Source organism: Saimiri boliviensis, chromosome 5, assembly GCF_048565385.1.
Source record: "Saimiri boliviensis isolate mSaiBol1 chromosome 5, mSaiBol1.pri, whole genome shotgun sequence".
NCBI lineage: Eukaryota > Metazoa > Chordata > Mammalia > Primates > Cebidae > Saimiri > Saimiri boliviensis.
Genome location: NC_133453.1, coordinates 22622361 through 22645585, shown reverse-complemented (window position 1 = coordinate 22645585; position 23225 = coordinate 22622361). Strand labels below are relative to the sequence as shown.

At 41.2% G+C, this 23225-nt stretch overlaps 1 protein-coding gene and 1 non-coding gene across 2 annotated transcripts in view; one reads left to right on the top strand and one right to left on the bottom strand.

Moving 5' to 3' along the window:
• Window positions 1–21598, top strand: part of CNOT9 (CCR4-NOT transcription complex subunit 9) — a 30056-nt gene extending 8458 nt beyond the window's left edge. Inside the window, exons 2-8 of the mRNA XM_010336321.2 lie at window positions 2626–2805; window positions 4800–4915; window positions 6524–6633; window positions 10989–11098; window positions 17475–17573; window positions 17785–17876; window positions 19253–21598. Of these exons, the coding sequence (XP_010334623.1) occupies window positions 2626–2805; window positions 4800–4915; window positions 6524–6633; window positions 10989–11098; window positions 17475–17573; window positions 17785–17876; window positions 19253–19421 (876 nt within the window). The 3' untranslated portion in view covers window positions 19422–21598. The remainder of the gene's footprint in view (window positions 1–2625; window positions 2806–4799; window positions 4916–6523; window positions 6634–10988; window positions 11099–17474; window positions 17574–17784; window positions 17877–19252) is intronic.
• LOC120364409 (U6 spliceosomal RNA) lies at window positions 13637–13743 on the bottom strand. Its single transcript, XR_005579671.1, has one exon. It is a non-coding gene; the product is annotated as a U6 spliceosomal RNA (small nuclear RNA).
• Window positions 21599–23225: the final 1627 nt, after the last annotated feature.

The window sequence follows — 23225 nt, the reverse complement described above, 5'->3', positions numbered from 1 at the left end:
AAAGTGTAGATAGCTTTTTTTTTTTCTTTTATTCCTCATGGTTGGGGGCAATTACCTGAGAATATACTGGGCATAGAGATGGAAATCACCATGAATTTGTTAGCAGTTTAGGGCTTAGAATGGCAATTACTTTTCTGATCTACCCTCTTGTTTTCCAGATAAGGATAGTTAATGAACTTAACCAGGATCACAAAGATGTTTGATGACTATAGAGAATTATAAAATACTCAAATATGGGGGGAATATTTAGTGATTCTTTAGCATAATAATGAAAGCATCCTCTATTAAGTCTGTGTATTTCCTACATGAGTCAGTAATGAGTGGTTCTCAAAGGGATGTAGTTAGAGAATATATTAAAGAATCGTTAAGAGGGAGAGTTTGTCCAAATTACAGGTTTTCTGCTGTGTTAAGGAGGATGTCAGAATCACTGGGGAGGGGCCAGTAATGGAAAGGTATAATTTTTTTTTTGTCTGTCAAAAACTATTTTTTTTTTGAGACAGAGTTTTGCTCTTGTTACCCAGGCTGGAGTGCAGTGGCGCCATCTCGGCTCACTGCAACCTCTGCCTCCTGGGTTCGGGCAATTCTCCTGTCTCAGCCTCCTGAGTAGCTGGGATTACAGGCACGCACCACCATGCCCAGCTAACTTTTTGTATTTTTAGTAGAGACGGGGTTTCACCTTGTTGACCAGGATGGTCTCAATCTCTTGACCTCGTGATCCACCCGCCTTGGCCTCCCAAAGTGCTGGGATTACAGGCTTGAGCCACCTCGTCCGGCCCTGTCAAAAACTATTACATGCATATGCTTTAAAAAGAAAAAAAAAGTTTGTGCCAAAGGTTTTAGTATAAACAATAAAAAGTAAGCCTCCCCTACAAATCCCCAAACTTAGAGGTAGTTATTGTTAACAGTTTTTTAATGTGTCCTAGAAATGTTGTATGTAAATATGTAAGAACTTTTTAATTTTTATATATATGTGTATATTAATGGAAACATTTTACATGCTCTTCTTACTGTTTTTCCTTAATATATATTCAACATATAGAGAGCTTTTTCTTTTGTTTTTGTTTTTTTGTTTGTTTGTTTGTTTTTGGTTTTGAGATGGAGTCTCATTCTCTCTCCCAGGCTGGAGTGCAGTGGTGTGATCTAGGCTCACTGCAACCTCCGCCTCCCAAGTTCAAGTGATTCTCCTGCCTCAGCCTCCCGAGTAGCTGGGACTACATGTGCGTACCACCATGCCTGGCTAATTTTTGTATTTTTAGTAGAGACAGTGTTTCGCCATGTTGCCCAGGATAGTCTCTATCTCCTGACCTCGTGATCCACCTGCTTTGGCCTCCCAAAGTGCTGGGATTACAGGTGTGAGCCACCATACCTGGCCAGCTTTTTCTTTTTTAAAGGACTATATTGTATAGCCTTATAAAGTTGCATCAATACATATTTAACCAGTCTTTTATTGAGAGAGATGTGTTAGTTTTCTGCATTTATTTATTTATCTATTACCTTTGTCTTTTCTTTTCTTTTTTTTTTTTTAATAGAAGACGGGATTTCACCATGGTCTCAATCTCTTGACCTCGTGATCCGCCTGCCTCAGCCTCCCAAAGTGCTGGGATTACAGGCATGAGCCACCATGCCTGGCCAATTTTTGTATTTTTAATAGAGACAGCGTTTCACCATGTTGGCCAGGCTGGTCTCGAACTCCTGACTTCAAGTGATCCATCTGCCTGCCATGGCCTCCCAAAGTGCTATTGAGACAGGGTCTTACTCTGTCGCCCAGGCTGGAGCGCAATGGTGCTATCTCAGCTCACTGTAACTACCACCTCCCAAGCTCAAGTGATTCTAGTGCCTCAGCCTCCCAAGTAGCTGGGGCTGCAGGCACACGCTATCACACCTGGCTAATTTGTTTTTTGGTTTTGGTTTTTTTTTTTTGGAGATGCAGTCTTCTCTGTCCCCAAGGCTGGAGTGCAGTGTCACTGTATCGGTTCACTGCAACCTCCGTCTCCCAGGTTCAAGCAATTCTGCTGCCTCAGCCTCCCGAATAGCTGGGATTACAGGTGCCTGTCACCACACCTAGCTAATTTTTGCATTTTTAGTAGAGACGGGGTTTCACCATGTTAGCCAGGCTGGTCTCGAACTCCTTGAGTTCAAGTGATCTGCTCCTCCTTGGCCTCCCAAAGTGCTGGGATTACAGGCATGAGCCACCATGCCCAGCCAATTTTTGTATTTTTAATAGAGACAGGGTTTCACCATGTTGGCCAGGCTGGTCTTGAACTCCTGACCTCAAGTGATCCATCTGCCTACCATGGCCTCCCAAAGTGCTGGGATTACACGCTTGAGCCACTGTACCTAGACAGTTTTCTGCTTTTAAAACAGTGCAACAGTAAACATCCTGGTTTGTCTTTAGAACAGCCCAATTATACCTAGAGGATAAATTCCTAAACATGGAATTCAAAGGGCATGTGTGCATTTTAGATTTTCATCAATAACCGCCAGAGAGATTAACATCAGATGTATGTATTTAGAAAAGCTCCTGTGGTATTCATGAAATATATATTACCTCTAAAGCTCTGTTGCAGGATAAGACTCGGTTTGACTCTAATAAACTCACATTTACTTTCTTGTCTTCATCTGAAGCCTGTGCCTACTGCATTGGCACAAGTGGATAGAGAAAAGATCTATCAGTGGATCAATGAGCTGTCCAGTCCTGAGACAAGGGAAAATGCTTTGCTGGAGCTGAGTAAGAAGCGAGAATCTGTTCCTGACCTTGCACCCATGCTGTGGCATTCATTTGGTACTATTGCAGCACTTTTACAGGTGGGTTCATGTCCATGATTGGCAGTTCAGTTTTTTTTCATCACACTTGTATATTTCTTTACTTTTGCCCAAATGATTTAAAGACTTTAGAAGGATGATTCTTTAGGAGTCAGCATTCAAGATCAGGAAATCAATACCATCCTGGCCAACATGGTAAAACCTTGTCTCTACTAAAAATACAAAAATTAGCTGAGCATGTTGGTGTGTTCCTGTAATCCTAGCTCCTCAGGAGGCTGAGATATGAGAATCGCTTGAACCAGGGAGTCAGAGGTTGCAGTGAGCTGAGATCGTGCCACTGTACTCCAGCCTGGCAACAGAGCAAGACTCCGTCTCAAAAAAAAAAAAAAAAAAAAAAACCCAGCATTCCTAAGAACCGCTTTTAGAAAGGTCTGAGGTATTTGTTAAAATGCAGATTCTTGGGTCCTTACCCAAGAGATTCAATTTAGTCAGTCTGAGGTGGGCTCTATAATCTGTATTTTAATAAGCACTTTAACCACCCACAGGTGATTCTGATGCAGGTGATCTAAGAACTAGACTTTGACAAACATAGTTTTAGGAGTACTGCAAAATAAATCTACATGACAGGAGAAGGAAGGTGGAAAGTAAGGTATAAGGACCACAAGGTACAATATATTCCAGGGAAAGGAAATGTTAAAGATAACAGCTGTAGTATTAAAGATGGGTACACTTGTACATAAAAGAATAGATAATTGAAGTTTGGTTGGAATGGTCATTGGTGGCTAATTGATAATGATATAATACCAAAAGACCTAGATAGTTGCATGATGATCCATTAAAGCAGGCGTCCCCAAACTTTTTACACAGGGGGCCAGTTCACTGTCCCTCAGATCGTTGGAGGGCCACCACATACTGTGCTCCTCTCACTGACCACCAATGAAAGAGGTGCCCCTTCCTGAAGTGCGGAAGTACGGCGGGGGGCCGGATAAATGGCCTCAGGGGGCCGCATGCAGCCTGCGGGCTGTAGTTTGGCGGCGCCTGCATTAAAGTATTGCCCCAAATTCCTAATAATTAGAGTAACCTTTCAACTTTTAAGTAAATTCACATTCCACCTCTACTTCGTTTATCCAAGAAACTGATTTTTGTTATGGGAATGTTTTTCTATGTAAATGTTTTACAAATAATGTAAATGCAATATTATAGCCGATGCAGTGGCTCATGCCCATAATCCCAACACTTTGGTAGACTGAGGCAGGAGGATTGCTTGAGCCTAGGAGTTCGAGACCAGCCTGGGCAACATGGCGAAACACCATCTCTACAAAATATACAAAAATTAGCCAGGCTTGGTGGTGCACCCCTGTAATCCCAGCTACTTCAGAGGCTGAAACAGGAGGATCAATTGAGCTCAGGAGGTGGAGGCTGCAGTGAGCCAAGATCATGCCATTGCATTCAACCTAGATGACAGAGTCAGACCCTGTCTCAAAAAAGAGAAAGTAAATGGAATTTTATTAAGTCATTAAGTTTTTACAGAGAGTACATATATTCACTGCTGTTTATACATATCCCCACTCATTGATTCATGTCCTTACTATAGTTACTACCTAACCAAATTCAAACTTCCTTGAGTCACTGTGAATGACTTAACACTTTCTGGCCTGCAGTCTCATCACTGTAACTTAAAGCAGGATGCTAGCAAAAGGAGGAACTATAAAAATTTGAGTATCCCTCAAGTGATAGCCTGAATAGCTGGAGAATATAAGAGGAAGTGTAGGTGACTGCATTTGCCTCCATAGCATAGCCATAGAATCTTCCTAGAGACAAATGTAGAAATGTCTTAGCTGGTTAGTCTCAGCCAAGTAAGTCTGTGATGAAAGGATATGAGCATTATTTCTGCTCCCTCTTTGATGATTCAGTTCTTGCAAGACACACAGAATTAAGAGGTATTTGCTTTACCTTTTTTTTTTTTTTGCTTTATTACCATGGGAATTAATTTTTAGTTATTCCTTACTCATCCGATGCTGATTTCCATTTTTTAGGAAATTGTAAATATTTATCCTTCTATCAACCCACCCACCTTGACAGCACACCAATCTAACAGAGTTTGCAATGCTCTGGCATTACTGCAATGTGTAGCATCACATCCAGAAACCAGGTAAATGCTTTGGGTGAGTCACTTGGAGGAGGCATATATCTAATATGGTCCTAAACTTTCTCTGAATAATAGAAGGAAGGGCACACAGTAGAATGTGCATGTGTGTTTGTGTGTGTGTGTATCTTCCTGATTCTTATTTACTTTTACCCAATGAACTTTAAAGAAACAGTATTCACATTACAGGAAAGACATTAGGCATACAGCTACTTCTCACTCCCTAACCGTTATTGGCACTATATCATCTGCAAGGCATAGTGCATGGCTTACAAGAGGAGTCTAGTAAACACTTTTTCCACACTTTTTCCCAACTGAACCCAGATTTCACTTCAGAATCCTTCTTAACATAGCGTTCTGGGTGGCTTCTATAATAGATGGGAATTGTCATGTGAGTTAAAATATTTTTGTCACCTGTCATATCTGAAAAATTAAGAAAAGGAAAATCCTGTTGAAGAATCTACTTTGTGACTCTTATGGCCCCAAAAGCACTTAATAGTCATCTTACTAAAGCCTTTCCTCTTTGTGAAGTTTCTTTATGAAATATGAATGCCAACTTGGCACTGACCTTACACAGCTTTAGAGAAGTTATTAAGAAAATTACTTTTAAGCACTTAACAAAAACACAAGGGTACTTTGAGTGTTAAAAATCTTGGGTGTTGGCTCTTCTACAAGGTATGACTATAAATAATGTAAAATAATAGACTGATTTCCATATTAGTTGCCTCACTAAATTGTGTTCAAAATGGTTTGTATATTCTTCTTTTATTGTTAGGTAAAACAATTTCTTTTATTGTTTTACCTAACAATAAAGAAGAATGTGCTTATTAAAGTATAGCAAGTAAGCCTGATAATGGCTGCTTGGTTTTGTTGTCTTGCTTTGTAAGGTTTATTCAACTGCACCTGTAAATACTGTTATTCAGTCATATAATCTAAGACAATCTCTTGGACACTTGATAGTATTTTGTGGTCTATTTTTTAAAATCCACTGTTGGGGCCGGGCATGGTGGCTTATGCCTGTAATCCAAGCACTTTGGCGGCCAAAGCGGGTGAATCACTGAAGTCAGGAGTTCAAGACCAGCCTGACCAACATGGTAAAACCCCGTCTTAAAAAAAAAAAAAAAAAAAAAAAATCCACCATTGGACAGTTTAAGTTAATCAGTTTTTAAGGTACTTTCTGCTGATTGCAGGGAAAATCATGTGTTTTCTTAACCACTGTGACCTGGACTAGGGTTTTCATCTTTGGTACCATTAACATTGGGGGCTAGATGAATCTTTGTGGTGGGAAGTAGACGGTAGGAGGGAGATGTCCTATGCATTATAGGATATTTAATTGCATCTCTGTCCTCTGCCCACTGGATGCCAATAGTGCTCCATAATCCTGAATTGTGACGATCAAAAATGTCTCCAGACATTGCCACATGTCCTCCAGGGGCAAAATTTACCCCATTTGAGAACCATTTGTTGAGAGTAATGACCAGTAACATTGTTTCCTAAGGATTCCTTGCTCTGGCAATGTTAAGGCCTTACAGAATTAACCACCTAGAAATTTCAATGTTCAGGATCCTTGGAAATCAACTCTGGGCTGTGAATGTAATTATTCTTTTCTTCCAGGTCAGCGTTTCTCGCAGCACACATCCCACTTTTTTTGTACCCCTTTTTGCACACTGTCAGCAAAACACGTCCCTTTGAGTATCTTCGACTCACCAGCCTTGGAGTTATTGGTAAGTTATTAGAATTGTTTTGTAAGCCTGAAATCCTCACTCACAGTAGTAGTCTTAAGTTGTGTGTTTTATCTTGCTTCTTAAGGTTTTTGTACACCAGTCATTCATTTTTGTCTTTGAAGTTGTCTCATTCACTAATCAGTAATCACTAATAATTCACTTAAGTATCAGGAACATGATGACTCCTGTCAAGCAGTCTTCTAAGTGTTGTTAATAAGGCTTTGAGACCTAACATTTGGGATTAAATTCAGCATATATGTAGAAACATTTGCTGGATTGTAGGGAGAGTAAAGAATAAGAACTTCATTCAATGTATAAAGAATATTAATAAAGGAATAAGAGTTTAAATTTGGGAGTTCTTTCTTTTTAAAGAGATAGGGTCTTGCTGTGTTGCCCAGGCTGGACTTGAACTTCTAGGCTCAAGTAATCCTCCTGCCTCAGCCTCCCAAGTAATAGGGACCATGGGCATGGGTACACACCACTGTCTTTTTTTTGTTTGTTTTTCTTACTTCTAATACCAGAATGCTTAGTAAAAATGCCCTAAGAATGCATATGTCAGATATACAAAGCATTCTGAAAACTTGTAATTTTCCCATAACTCCAGGGTATGAATTTGTCAGTTCACCTAAATTTTTTCATGCTCAAGTTAATGTATGAATGCATTACTTCGAGGATATGGATAAAATACTTTTTACTGGCTGGGCGCGGTGGCTCAAGCCTGTAATCCCAGCACTTTGGGAGGCCGAGGCGGGTGGATCACGAGGTCAAGAGATCGAGACCATCCTGGTCAACATGGTGAAACCCCGTCTCTACTAAAAATACAAAAAAGCAGCTGGGCATGGTGGCACATGCCTGTAATCCGAGCTACTCGGGAGGCTGAGGCAGGAGAATTGCCTGAACCCAGGAGGCAGAGGTTGCGGTGAGCCGAGATCACGCCATTGCACTCCAGCCTGGGTAACAAGAGTGAAACTCCATCTCAAAAAAAAAAAAAAAAAAACACTTTTTAACTTAAGAAAATAATGTGTCAACTATTTCAGATCTCAAGCTCTTTAGACATTAGAAAGAAAGTAAGGGAATACTGCTTACAACTCTATACTCAAAAATTTCACAACTTAGATGAAATTAAAACATTCTTTGAAAGAGACTATTTGCTAAATTGCACTCAAGAAAAAACAGGTAAGCTGAATAGTTTTATTCAAATAGTTGTATTTATGAAATACATTGTTTTTGTTGGAAAACCTTCCAACATAAAAAACTCCAGGCTCAGATGTCTTCACTAGTAAATTTTACCAAATAAATAAATAAGAAATATACCAATTCTACAAAACATTTTCCAGAACATGGAAAGGAGGAAACACTTCTCAACTCTGCAAGGCCAGCATTACACTGATAATAAAACCAGACAAGCTGATTATCTGGGGAAAAGTCAGTAAAACTGATAAAGCTATGACCAGACTGACTGAGAAAACATTTATATCTTTAACTAAAGTCATCCTACTTAGATGATACATTTATGAGTAAAGGATATAAATCTTTTTTTTAGACTGGAATTACGTTGAGTATATGAGACAGTGGTTACTCCTTTAATGCCAAACTTTTAAATTGTATTCCCTGATTGTGGTTTATAATTTTAAGAAAAAAAAAATTGAGAGAAGAAAACAACAAAAAATGGGCTTGAATGGATTAACATTTCATAAGTCCAGAGATAGTTCTTTGCTACCCAGGAATCTGAGAGCTGAAATATTTGATACATTATTTACCTATATCTTCCATAGTAAGTGTATCTAGAAACATTAACTTGAGCATGAAAAAATGTTAATGTTGAAAAACTCAATTCTTTTTTTCTAAGATCAAGTACAAGGCAAGATGTTCGTTCTCACTACTCCCATTTAATAAAGCACCTTCAAATCTACTCACAGACAATATAATTTCATAGACAATCCCAAAGAATCTACAAAAAAACTACTAAAACTAAAGTTAGTAAGTTTAGCAAGGTTGCAGGATGCAAAGTCAGCATATAAAATATCAGTTATGGCCGGGCAAGGTGGCTCATGCCTGTAATTCCAGCACTTTGCGAGGCTGAGGCAGCAAATCACTTGAGGTCAGGAGTTCAAGCCCAGCCTAGTCAACATGGCAAAACCCTGTCTCTACTTTAAAAAAAAAAAAAAAAAAAAAAAAAGCAAAAATTAGCCAGGCACAGCGGTGGGTGCCTATAGTTCCAGCTACTCAGGAGGCTGAGGCAGGAGAATCACTTGAACCTGGGAGGTGGAGGTTACAGTCAGGCAAAATCATACCACTGCACTCCAGCCTGGGCAGCAGAGGAAGACTCTGTCTTTAAAAAAAAAAAAAAAAAAAAAAAATCAAATTTCCATATTTGCAGTGAACAATAGGAAATTGAATTTTTTTTCTTTTTTTTGAGACAAGATTTTGCTCTGTCACCCACTCTGGAGTGCAGTGGCATGATTATGGCTCACTGCACCCTCAAACTCCTGGGCTAACATAGATCCTCCCACCTCAGCCTCAAGAGGCTAGTACCATAGGCGCATGCCACCACACCTAGTTAGGTTTTTTAATTCTTTTGTAGAAATAAGGTCTCACTTTGTTGCCCAGGCTTGTCTCAAACTTCTGGGCTCAAATGATTCTACTGCCTTTGCTTCCCAAAGTGCTAAGATTACAGTTGTGAGCCATTGCACCCACCGAAATTTTCTTAAACCACCATTTATAAAAGCACCAAAACGTTAAAATGTGGGTATTAATCTCAAAAAATATATGTATGATCTGTAACTAAAAACTACAAAACTGATTTCTAATGAAATAAAATGCAGAGATAAACCATGTTCATTGATTGATGTATCAGTGATTCAGTATTACAAACTTGTCTGTTCTCTCCAAACTGATCTGTAGATTCAGAGTAATTCCAACAAAATCCCAGCAGCAGTTTTTTTTTAGAAATTGTCAGGCTAATTGCTATGGACTGAATTGTGTCCTCCCAAAAATTTCATGCTTTGAAGCCCTACCCCCTCATGTCATGTATTAGGAGATGAGATCTTTGAGAGATAATTAGGTTTAGATGAGGACATGGCCCTCATGATTCTTCTAAGAAGAGACACCAAAGAGCTTGTTCTCCCTCATTCACTTGCTGCCATGTGAGGACGTAGTGAGAAGGTGGCCATCTATGAGCCAGGAAGAGAGCCATTATGAGAACCATACCATGCTAGTCTCAAGACTTTTTTTTTTTTTTTGAGACAAGTCTTGCTCTGTTGCCCGGGCTAGAGTGCAGTGGTGTGATCTCAGCTCACTGCACCCTCCACCTCCTGGGTTCAAGTAATTTTCCTGTATCAGCCTCCCAAGTAGCTGTGACTGCAGGTGTGCATCACCACACCTGGCTAATTTTTGTATTTTTATAGAGATGGGGTTTCACCATGTTGGCCAGGCTGGTCTTGAACTCCTGACCTCACGTGATCCAACTGCCTCAGCCTCCCAAAGTGCTGGGATTACAGGCATGAGCCACCGTGCACAGCCTGATCTCAGCGTTTCAGCTACTAAAACTATGAGACAATAAATTTCAGTCGTTTAACCTATTAGTCTGTGGTATTTTGTTATGGCAGCCTTCTAATAGACTGATCCTAAGATTAATATTGAAAGCCAAATATTTATTTAAAAGAACAAAGTCGGAAGACATATATTACCTAATTTCCAGACCTACAGGAAAACTGTAGTTGTCAAAGCAGTATAATATTAGGGAAAAGAAAGATTTACAGAATAACCATTGGAGCAGAATGAAGAGTCCAGAAATAGACCCACACATATACATCGTCAGTTGATTTTCGACAAAGGCACAAAGACAGTTTAGTGCAGAAAGCATTTTTTGTTTGTTTGTTTGTTTGTTTGTTTGTTTTGAGAGTGAGAGTCTATTGTCCAGGCTGGAGTGCAGTGGTATGGTCTCAGCTAACTGCAACCTCTCAGGTTCAATCAATTCTCCTGCCTCAGCTTCTGGAGTAGCTGGGATTACAGGAGCCTGCCACCATGCCTGGCTAATTTTTGTGTTTTTAGTAGAAACAGGGTTTCACCATGTTGGCCAGGCTAGTCTTGAACTCCTGACCTCAAGTGATCCACCTGCCTCAGCATCCCAAAGTTCTGGGATTACAGGTGTGAGCTACCATGCTGCCCTCTTCCTCTTTTTTTTTTTTTTTTTTTTTTTAACATGAATGTGAATCTGATCCCCTTAACTAAGAAACCCCAGTTTGTGTTTTATGCTATTTAAGTTCTACAACTCACTGGATAAACACTGCAAAGTAAATTTTAACTGGAAATCTTGACTGTAAAATATTTTTGTTTGTCTATATTTTCTTTAGGGGCCCTGGTGAAAACAGATGAACAAGAAGTAATCAACTTTTTATTGACAACAGAAATTATTCCTTTATGTTTGCGAATTATGGAATCTGGAAGTGAACTTTCTAAAACAGTATGTGCTTTTAACTTAGATTTTACATTGTGTTGACTCTTGAGCTGCTTCCTTGTGGTCCTGCGATCATTTTCTGTCTTCAAGATTTTGAAATTTGTGTGAATATTTGTTCGCTTTTGAGTAAAAATTGTTATAAAACAATTACTGAAAAACCCAAACCATTCAGAAGAAAATCAAGTTAAACACTAAATTTCTTTTCTCCAAACCTACATCTCACTCCACAGGTAAATTCTAAGTGTATTATTCCAGTTTAATTTTTTTAATTTTGAAATTTCAATCCTGCTCCTTCTGTAACCAGGCTTTTTTAAAATTCATAATCAGTTATATGTACTTGAGCTTCTACTTACTGTGTATGTTAACCGTGAATGACAACATAATTTTTTTTTTTTTTTTTAATGGAGTCTCACTCTGTTCCCCAGGCTAGAGTGCAGTGGTACAATCTTGGCCCACTGCAACCTCCACCTCCCGGGTTCAAGCAATTCTCCAGCCACAGCCTCCCTAGTAGCTGGGACTACAGGCACGCACCACCACTCCCTGCTAATTTCTTTTGTATTTTTAGTGGAGATGGGGTTTTGCCATGTTGGTCAGGCTGGTCTTGAATTCCTGACCTCAGATGATCCTCCCACCTCAGCCTCCCAAAGTGCTGGGATTACAGGCCTGAGCCACTGCACCCAGCCTCAGTTTTTTTCTGAAAGTGTATATTACTTGTGTCTTTTTTTGTTAATTTTTATATATTCCTCTTTTATTTGTTCAAGCCTCTTGGTTCAGCAACATCAGTTATGCTCTATTGTCTATCTTTCTTATCTTTTGTTCTAATCACTTTGAATTTTTAAATTTCATATTATTTGATTTTTTTTCTAGGTTACTTTTCTATATTGCTGACTGTTTTTGGCAGGATTCAACCTCTGCTCTAAAATGTGCCTCATCACATTGAATTTTTTTTTTTTTTTTTTTAGTTGGAGTTTCGCTCTTGTTACCCAGGCTGGAGTGCAATGGCGCGATCTTGGCTCACCGCAACCTCCGCCTCCTGGGTTCAAGCAATTCTCCTGCCTCAACCTCCCAAGCTGGGATTACAGGCAGGCGCCACCACGCCCAGCTAATTTTTGTGTTTTTAGTAGAGATGGGGTTTTACCATGTTGACCAGGATGGTCTCGATCTCTTGACCTCGTGATCCGCCTGCCTCGGCCTCCCAAAGTGCTGGGATTACAGGTGTGAGCCACCACACCCGACCTTGAATTACTTGTTTAGTCTAATAAATATTCCTGAGTTGGGTGTAAGTGGGTATAATAATTTTTTGGCGCCGGGCGCGGTGGCTCAAGCCTGTAATCCCAGCACTTTGGGAGGCCGAGGCGGGTGGATCACAAGGTCAAGAGATCGAGACCATCCTGGTCAACATGGTGAAACCCTGTCTCTACTAAAAATACAAAAAATTAACTGGGCATGGTGGCGCGTGCCTGTAATCTGAGCTACTCAGGAGGCTGAGGCAGGAGAATTGCCTGAACCCAGGAGGCGGAGGTTGCGGTGAGCCGAGATCGCGCCATTGCACTCCAGCCTGGGTAACAAGAGCGAAACTCCGTCTCAAAAAAAAAAAAAAAGAAGAAGAAGAAGAAAAAAATAATAATAATAATAATAATTTTTTGGCTTTTTTTTTTCAACCTCCGCCTCCTGGGTTCAAGCAATTCTCCTGCCTCAACCTCCCAAGCTGGGATTACAGGCAGGCGCCACCACGCCCAGCTAATTTTTGTGTTTTTAGTAGAGATGGGGTTTTACCATGTTGACCAGGATGGTCTCGATCTCTTGACCTCGTGATCCGCCTGCCTCGGCCTCCCAAAGTGCTGGGATTACAGGTGTGAGCCACCACACCCGACCTTGAATTACTTGTTTAGTCTAATAAATATTCCTGAGTTGGGTGTAAGTGGGTATAATAATTTTTTGGCGCCGGGCGCGGTGGCTCAAGCCTGTAATCCCAGCACTTTGGGAGGCCGAGGCGGGTGGATCACAAGGTCAAGAGATCGAGACCATCCTGGTCAACATGGTGAAACCCTGTCTCTACTAAAAATACAAAAAATTAACTGGGCATGGTGGCGCGTGCCTGTAATCTGAGCTACTCAGGAGGCTGAGGCAGGAGAATTGCCTGAACCCAGGAGGCGGAGGTTGCGGTGAGCCGAGATCGCGCCATTGCACTCCAGCCTGGGTAACAAGAGCGAAACTCCGTCTCAAAAAAAAAAAAAAAGAAGAAGAAGAAGAAAAAAATAATAATAATAATAATAATTTTTTGGCTTTTTTTTTTCAACCTCCGCCTCCTGGGTTCAGGCAATTCTCCTGCCTCAGCCTCCTGAGTAGCTCAGATTACAGGCACGCGCCACCATGCCCAGTTAATTTTTTGTATTTTTAGTAGAGACAGGGTTTCACCATGTTGACCAGGATGGTCTCGATCTCTTGACCCTGTGATCCACCCGCCTCGGCCTCCCAAAGTGCTGGGATTACAGGCTTGAGCCACTGCGCCTGGCTTAATTTTTTGGCTTTTTAACTTTAAATATATACATAGAACACTTCATGAATTTGTGTATTATCCTCGCACAAGGGCCATACTAATTTTCTCTGTATTGTCCCAATTTTAACATATGTGCTGTCTAAGCAAGCACTAGTTTTTTGGGGTTGTTTTTTTTTTGTTTTTTGTTTTTTTTTTGCAATGGCGCGATCTCAGCTCACCACAACCTCCGCCTCCTGGGTTCAGGCAATTCTCCTGCCTCAGCCTCCTGAGTAGCTGGGATTACAGGCATGCGCCACCATGCCCAGCTAATTTTTTGTATTTTTAATAGAGATGGGATTTCACCGTGTTGACCAGGATGGTCTCGATCTCCTGACCTCGTGATCCACCCACCTCTGCCTCCCAAAGTGCTGGGATTACAGGCTTGAGCCACCACGCCTGGCTTTTGGGGTTTTTTTTAAAAGATGCGGTTTCACCATGTTGGGCAGGCTGGTCTTGAACTCCCAACCTCAGGTGATCTGCCCACCTTGGCCTCCAAAGTGCTTGGATTACAGGCGTGAGCCACCACGCTCGGACTTTTTGGGTTTTTTCCTTGGGTGACAGAGATGGCGTCTCATTCTGTCGCACAAGCTGGAGTGCAGTGGTGTGATCTCGGCTCACTGCAACCTCCACCTCCCAGGTTCAAGTGATTCTCCTGCCTTAGCCTCCTGAGTAGCTGAGATTATAGGCATGTGCCACTGTGCCCGGCTAATTTTTCTTCCTTCAGTAGAGACGGGCTTTCACCATGTGTCAGGCTGGTCTCGAACTCCTAACCTCGTGATCTGCCCACCTTGGCTGGGATTACAGGCATGAGCTACTGCACCCAGCCTAGTTTTTTAGTTTTTAATTAATTATTTATTTTGAGTCAGGATCTCTCTCTTTCACCAAGGTTGGAGTACAGAGGCATGGCTCACTTCAGCCTCTTCTTCCCTGGCTCAGTTGATCCTCCCACCTCAGCTTCACAAGTACCTGAGACCACATGCCTGCTCCACCACACTCAGCTAATTATTTTTATTTTTTGTAGAGGCAGGGTCTTCATGTTGCCAAAGCTACTCTTTGAACTCCTGGGCTCAAAGGATCTTCCCGCCTTCTGCCATAGTACTAGGAGTACAAACATGAGCCACTGTGGCTGGCCAATTTATTGTTTCTAAAGAGACGAGATCTCACTATGGTTCCCAGGCTGAAATGCAGTGGCTATTCACAGGCATGAGCATGGTACACTATAGCCTCGAACTCCTGGGCAGTCTTCCCACTTTACTCTCTTGAGTAGGTAGCTATGATACTGGCATACATCCCTATACCTAACTGTTTTAAAATTTTTTATTTTAAATATACAATATATGGATGACTCTCAAAAGCACTGTTGAGCAAAAGAAGCCAGACACATAGGAATTCATACTGTATGCTATTATGTGAAGAGCAAACAAAGCCAATTACTGGCAATAAGTTGGATTCGTGGTTACCTCTGAGGGAAGGACTTTGACTGGAGAAAGGTACAAAGGGATGCTGGAATCCTCAGTTGGTAGAAATATTATTTTTTTCTTTTTGAAACAGTCTCTTTCACCAAGGCTGGAGTGAAATGGCATGATCTTGGCTCACTGCAACATCCGCCTCCCAGGTTCAAGCAATTCTTGTGCCTTAGCCTCCTGAGTACCTTGGACTACAGGTGCACACCACCATACCAAACAAATTTTTGTATTTTTAGTAGAGATGGGCTTTTGCCATGTAGCCCAGGCTAGTCTTGAAATCCTAAGCTCAAGCAATCCACCTGCCTCTACCTCCCAAATATTCTGTATTTTAATCTGGTTGTAGTACAAAATGTGTACATAGTAAAACTTTATCAAGGTATACTTAATATTAGTGCACGTAACACACTTCTGTGTATATGTTTATATTCAGTACCTATATACGCTCCTGCTGTTAACAAATTACCACAAGGTAGAAGCTTAGTGGCTTAAAACAATACAAGTTTACTCTTTCACAGTTTTGAAAGTCCCAAGTTCTAAATGAGTTTCACTAACCTAAAGTCAAAGTGTCAGGAGGGTCATGCTTTCTCTGGAGGATATAATGGAGAGTCTTTTTCTTGCCTTTTCCAGCTTCTAGAACTGCATTTCTTACATTCCCTGGATTATGGTCCCATCCCTCTATCCCCCACCATCTTTAGAGCCAGCAGTGTGGCATGTTCAGATCTCTCTCTGCTTATCACATTGCTTTCTCCTTTGTGGTAAAATCTCTCTCTACATCTCTCTTTCTTTTTTTTAAGAGATGAGGTCTTGCTCTGTCACCCAGGCTGGAATGCAGTGGCATGATCATAACACTGCATCCTTGAATTCCTGGCCTCAAGCAGTCTTCCCATCTTCCCTGCCAAAGTGCTGGGATTACCTGCATGGGCCACTTTGCCTGGTCTTCTCTACATCTCTCTTGAGGACACTCGTGGTTACATTTAAGGCCTTCTTGGATAAACCAGGATAATCCCCCATCTTGAGATCCTTAACTTAATCATCTGCAAAGCCCCTTTTTTGATTTAAGGTAACATTTGCAGAGTTTGATTAGGGCCTGGATATCTTTGAGAGCCATTATTCAGCCTACTACAGTGTTTTAACCCCAATAAAATAGTAAAATAATTCCACAATTCATTCTGATGAGCAGCCAAGAAAGAGTATTGTTATTATGACTGTCTGATTAGAATTAAATTAATGTCTTAATATCTCTTCTATGTAAGAGTTAATGAGCTTAAGTTGAGGGAAAAATTGAGGCTAGATATAAACCTCACAGTCAGGATATTTTTTATTACTATTGGAATAATCAAAGAGAAGCTTAAAAATCTTACTTCTTAAAGATTTTTTTTTTTTTTTAAGACAGGGTTTCACCATGTTGGTCAGGCTGGTCTTGAACTCTAACCTCAGGTGATCCACCTGCCTTGGCCTCCAAAGTGCTTGAATTACAGGCGTGAGCCACCATGCAGGGCCTTAAAGATCTTTTCAGAACAGGAAAGGTCTTAACCTCATCTGGAAGAGATGAGGCATAGGTGAATCTCTAAAATCATCTTGGCCTATGGAAAAGAGAAGGGGCTTAGATATCAAATGAGGCTTGGATCTCAGCTCTGCCACTTAGTAGCTTTGTCACTTGGGACCTTAACCTGGTGCATTATTGAATAACTATTATACCTGGCACATAGTAGGTACTCAGTAAATGAGAAGGTCTCTGAGTTTTATTTTTTTGTTTGTTTGTTTTGTTTTGTTTTGTTTTCCAAGACAGAGTCTTGTTCTGCTGCCCAGGCTAGAGTGCAGTGGCCTGGTCTTGGCTCACTGCAACCTCTGCTTTCCAGGTTCAGTGATTCTCCTACCTCAGCCTCCTGAGTAGATGAGATTACAGGCGCATTCCACTACATCCAGCTAATTTTTTTTGTATTTTTGGTAGAGATGAGGTTTCACGATATTGGCCAGGCTAGTCTCGAACTCCTGATCTCGTGATCCACCCTCCTCAGCCTCCTAAAATGCTGGGATTACAGGAGTGAGCCACTGCGCCCAGGTGATCTCTGAGTTTTTAAGAATTTGATAATTACCCAGAACCTACCCTTGTATGTAAAATAAGAATAGTAATGGTACCTACGTCATCGATTGATTATAAAAAGATAAAGCATGTAAAGCCTCTAAGAAAAAAAACTGGCACAAAGTAATGTTCACTATGGTAATATTTATTTTTGTACTATACGTATATGATAAAGTTGTATATGACATACAAGGATCCCTGCTTGCTCAATTTTCTGATTGATAGTCATGCCTGGGGCAATGAGAAGATAAATCTGAGCAACTTTATAAACTCTTCGATTTTGTTTTGCTTCAGGTTGCCACATTCATCCTCCAGAAGATCTTGTTAGATGACACTGGTTTGGCTTATATATGTCAGACATATGAGCGTTTCTCCCATGTTGCCATGATCTTGGTGAGTTCTTTGATCTATTTCTTTTACAACTACTTCTTATCACACAGTTTAATCTCTTTATAACTGGCACTGAACAACTCCAGTCTTCCAACTAGAAATAACAATTTTGGAACCTTGTATGATTCTTGGATTATCTGATTTGATGTCAATTAGAATTTTTTTGTGTTTTGTGTGTTTTTTCCAACCCCTCCCTTTATTTGGGGGGAAACAGGGTAAGATGGTCCTGCAGTTGTCCAAAGAGCCTTCTGCACGTCTGCTGAAGCATGTAGTGAGATGTTACCTTCGACTCTCAGATAACCCCAGGTAAACATTTAGAGGCTGTATAGGACTTTAGGGAAATACTCTGCTGAACAGTCTCCCAATCTCATGGCATAAGTCCTGTGTCTTTACGAGAGAGAAGCGGGGATATAACTACATTTAGTTTGTCTGAGACAGAACTTAGATTTCTTTTAAAACCTGAAATGCTGAATTTTAAAAGCCATCAGAGTTTTATCTTCTCACTGTAACTCTCAATGCTACTGTGAAATTCCAGAGAGTTTAGTCAATTCCAGGGGAAGCCTTATGATGCGTTACTCCTGTTGTTTGAACTTTCTGTTGCTACTCTACATGGTCAGAAAGAGAAAGATCTCTTAGAAAGGAATATAGCCCAGAGGGCTCTTGAATTCTGTTTCCAGTTCTCTCCTTCATTCCTGTAAGTTTCTTGAGCTAATGATTTTATCTGCTTATGTTCATAATCTTTCTGCCAGAAATCATACATTGTAGATATAATGCATTTTAGAAATGTTTCACCTTTTGCTTTGTAAGTCCATAATTCATCCTGAAAGCAACTTGCTCATATTCTGCTAAACCACATAATGGAGCAATTTCTGTGTTCTAGGAACAGAGCTAGCCTAATTTAATGTGAACTTAGTCTCCTGCCACTGAGTTTATTCCAACCCTACCTGTTTGTTGACCATTTTGTCCTGTTCTTCAGTGGCTCTTGTTTTCACCAAAGTTTAAAAATGTGTTTATTTAAAAATTCTATTTGTACAAAGAAAAGTAGTCTGAGGGCAAAAAGTATAACTTTGTTTAAAATAGCTCTATAAGTAGTTAAGATTTACCTTTTTTAGGTTTTCAGATTTGACTTTCTGCTGGTCATCTTTGCAAAGAAAATGAAACGTTTAAAAGTTCATCTGATAATGCTGCTACCGTAGTTTTGTTTTTACTGCTCATCTCTTATTAAGGTTTTTAACCATAAAACTGAAGCAGTTTCTGTAAAGACATAAACTGATAAGTTAGTACAGAATTAAAATTCATTCAGTTATAAGTTTGATGATATCCTTGTTAATGTACTGATTTTTGAAATATTTCATTTGCTATCATCCATATATTTCTAACATAAGTATTTTGACAGTATTTACTGTAATAAATCAGAAAGCTGTTTAAATTGAAGTAAACTATTGAACCTTTTAATTTTGCTTTTTCATGAAATTCTATGTTGGAGCATCATTCAGAAAATGATTGTGGATATAGAGGTCTCTGAGCCTATGCCTAATATAGGTTTAGAGAACTTTAATGGTTTCTTAAGGAGCCATAGATTCACAGTATTCTGAATATTTATGTCTAAGAAGGGGCTCTTCCCTGTCCACAAAATGTGGGTTTATTTGTTGGTCTCCCTGGTTGGTTTGTTTCTGATGTAGGGCACGTGAAGCACTCAGGCAGTGCCTCCCTGACCAGCTGAAGGACACAACCTTCGCCCAGGTGCTAAAAGATGACACCACCACGAAACGCTGGCTTGCACAACTGGTGAAGAACCTGCAAGAGGGCCAGGTCACCGATCCCCGGGGTATCCCCCTGCCCCCTCAGTGATCCTTCCCTGTTCCCTCCCACTACTCCCCCAAGTTGGGGAAAGGAGGGGGAACCTACGAGGAAAACAGCTCAGGTTTTATCACCGACTGGGAATAGACAACCTCAATGCTGAACCGCACTGGAGAAAAGGGGCAAGGTACCCCTGCTGAGGTGTATGGGCTGCCATCTCAGGCTGTCTTGAGGACCTGGGCCCCCTCTGCTACTCCCAGGAAATGGGCTCCTGACACAGCAGTCTGGCACCACAGCCCCAGGAGGCTGTCAACACCAGCAAATGCTGTATTTGCAGCATGTCCAAGATGACCCTTCTCCCCTACCTCTACCTAGCCACTGGCAGGGAGGGGAGACAGTGGTGATAGCAGCAGCACTCTAGGCATGGTGAACGCCTGGGACCAAGCCATGTGGCGTTTTTTATTTTGCCTTCCTGGACAACTCAAGATGTGTGTCTTCATTCTCTCTCAGTATTTGTTTACTTTGGTTTTTTGTTTTTAATCTCAGAGAGAGGTGTGTTTAAGTGGGCACAAGCTGTAATATTCAGCAAAACTTTGTCAATTGGCACTGTTTACAAGTCTGTTAGCTGCATAAGCTCAATAAAAAGTTGGTCTGGGCATTACATCCCCTCTGGCAGGCCAATAGCTGCATCAAGCTCTTGGGAGAAATGGGAGGAAGGGGAAAGATGTAAAGCCAAAGGACAGCAGGAACCCAACGCCTGTTTCCCTTCCTTCTCCCATTCTACTCCCAATCCGGAATGCCATAAGGACCTTAACCTTATTTCTGGCTTAAGCTGCTAGTTTTCCCAAATCTCAGTGCTTTCCCTTTTTTAACTTCCCTTCTATTAAACTTAAAGCAGACGTCTTAATTCATCAGGCTGTCTTGGAAGGGTATGGTATTGGGGGACAAGGGGCAGTGGTGGACCTCACCTTCAATCCAAATTTTCAAATATATTTTCTGGATAACTCTAAAAGGGAGGTGCTCGGGATTAAGGTGGACAGGCCACTTGATCCTATTTTTTGTTTTAGTGTGAATTTCCGCAGCTCCATCTGTCTTCATGATTGTACTTGAGCAGTATTAGCTGTATGCATTAATTTTATTCAGATTGAAGATGGAGAGCTAGATTCTGCTCACTCACTCAGTCTTTTTTTTTCTTCTTCTTCTTTTTTTGACACATTCTTTTTTGGTCTATGGAAATGACAGGGTTGCCGCTAAAATATTTACTTGTTCGTATCGTGTCAGAGGTTTCCTCTTCTCTGGAGCTTAGGTGGCTCTGTTCACAATCTACAGGCTTGAATTTGCAACCTAGTGTAAACTGCCTTGCGGAAAATTTCCCCTAGTCCTTGCCCCTACTAGCACCTGCTTTTTATCCCCATCTCCAATCAAAGATGGGATTGCTTAATCCAACTCTAGAGAGGGACCAAGTCTTTTCTGCCCATATGTCACACAATTGAGGTGTCTGAACAAGTTTAGGGAGAGTCTTCAAGGGGCTGGCTCAAAAAAAAACAAAAACAAAAACAAAAAACCTTTGCAGAGGCAGTTTTGCCAACACAAGGGCTCTTTCAAGCCGACTTTCACTAAGAGAGCCGGACTTGTTAGTTGGCTTCTGTCTCTTTAGAGCCAACAAAATAGTAACTAAGTAGACTAGATGTAGGAAGGGCAGAATAAGCACTTATTCCCGTGTCTTCCAAGATGAAGAGGAGAACCAGGCTAACCCTCAATAATTGCAAGCCTAAAGAGAAGGGATCTTAGAGAAAGCAGAGAACAGAATGGACTGGATAGACATCTTGACTCTTCAGTTCATAGTCTGTGATCTGGAGAGTCCTGTTAAGGTAACCCTGATTTTTGACAACCGCCTTCCTGCTGAGCCAAAGTTTTCTCATTCCCCCTCCACTGGGGAAGCAGCTGAGGCCCAGGGCCTTGCTCCCTGGGAAGTTCTCTTCTCTCCATCTTTCGGTGCATTGGCCATGTTACTGTGCCAATAGTGTCTTAATTCTTGTCCCATCTATTCTCAGCTGGCCTTGGAACCCACATAGGAGTTGGTAGGGGAGGGGTGGAATGGGTATTATTCATTGTAGTTGATCCTGATGTGTATATTATATAAAGAGACCCCTCCCCTTATTTTGTGTTTCCATCCCTCTCCCTCAACAGGATTGAAATAAAACATGCTTCTGTTTTTGTAAAAATAATTTTTCCTTTACACTGGAGATTTTATTCTGTCTATATATGGGCACTTGGGTCAGGTGATTCTTGTCATGCCTACTTCTACCCTCTGTCCACCTACACAGCACACACACACTCTGTCCTGCCACTATGGTGGTGGTGGTTCTTTTGTGAACACGTGTTCATGGAAACTCCAACTGAGGTACAAAAGCTATTTGGGAGGCTGGGATGGAGATGATGCCCCACACCTTATAAAAGTGTCTTTATCAGCTGGCCTTGATAAAATGGAACAGAACCTCACTCCTAGCCGTAGTGGCCAGAGCTTAGTGCTAATGTATGAAGAGACTTCCATAGTGGAGAAGTAATGCTTGAAATGTCTTATCATGAGCTTTAATTTTCATTTCCTCAAGTTCAAGGCTTGGAGCACATCTCCAGGATTGTTTCCATGCCTGGCTCTCAGTGGGACACAACTGAGCTATGCTTCCACATGCTTTTTTCAGGGGCCTTAGAGGGCCTGTCGCTATTTCACTGGTGGAACAGGAGCAGCACTGGTAACCTTCAGAGCATGCCTTGCTTACTGGCAACGTATTACTCCTCTGCTCACTTCGTGCTGCGTAAAGCCTAGGAAAAAGGGAATATACAAAGTTGTTGCTATTAAAAACTTAAAATATTTGGAATAGGAAAACGTAGAATGAATATTTTTCCTGATACATTATGGAATTTAATTTTTGGAAAAATAGTTTGATAAGCTTATTTCAAAAGCAGATGTAACAAGCAGAACTTTTTTTTAACAGTTTTGCTCGGGCCAGGCACAGTGGCTCACGCCTGTAATCCCAACACTTTGGGAGGCCGAGGCGGGTGGATCACGAGGTCAAGAGATCGAGACCATCCTGGTCAACATGGTGAAACCCCGTCTCTACTAAAAATACAAAAAATTAGCTGGGCATAGTGGTGCGTGCCTGTAATCCCAGCTACTCAGGAGGCTGAGGCAGGAGAATTGCCGGAACCCAGGAGGCGGAGGTTGCGGTGAGCCGAGATCACGCCTTTGCACTCCAGCCTAGGTAACGAGCGAAACTCCGTCTCAAAAAATATATATAAAAATAAAAATAAAATAAATAAAAATAAAAATACTATGAGGATTCCAATTCTCTCAAATTGATCTGTTTATTAAACACAATTCCCAGTAAAATCCCAGCAGGCCGATTCTAAAATTTTGCCAGAACAGCCAAGGCAATTTTTTTTTTTCTTTTTTTTTTTTTGAGACAGAGTCTCTGTCACCCATGCTGGAGTGCAGTGGAGCCATCATGGCTCACTGCAGGCTTAACCTCCCGGGCTCAAGCAATCCTTCCACCTCAGTCTCTCAAGTAGCTAGAAATACAGGTGTGCACCACTACATCCAGCTAATATTTTTATTTTTTGTAGAGACAAAACCTTATTATGTACCCAGGCTGGTCTCAAACTCGGGCTCCCAAAGTGCTGCCATTATAGGCATGAGCCACTGTGTGCAGCCAAGGCAGTCTTAAGAACAAAATTGGATTTCTTTTTTTGAGACGGAGTTACCCAGGCTGGAGTGCAATGGCACAGTGTCAGCTCACAGTAACCTCCACCTCCTGGGTTCAGGCAATTCTCCCACCTCAGCCTCCTGAGTAGCTG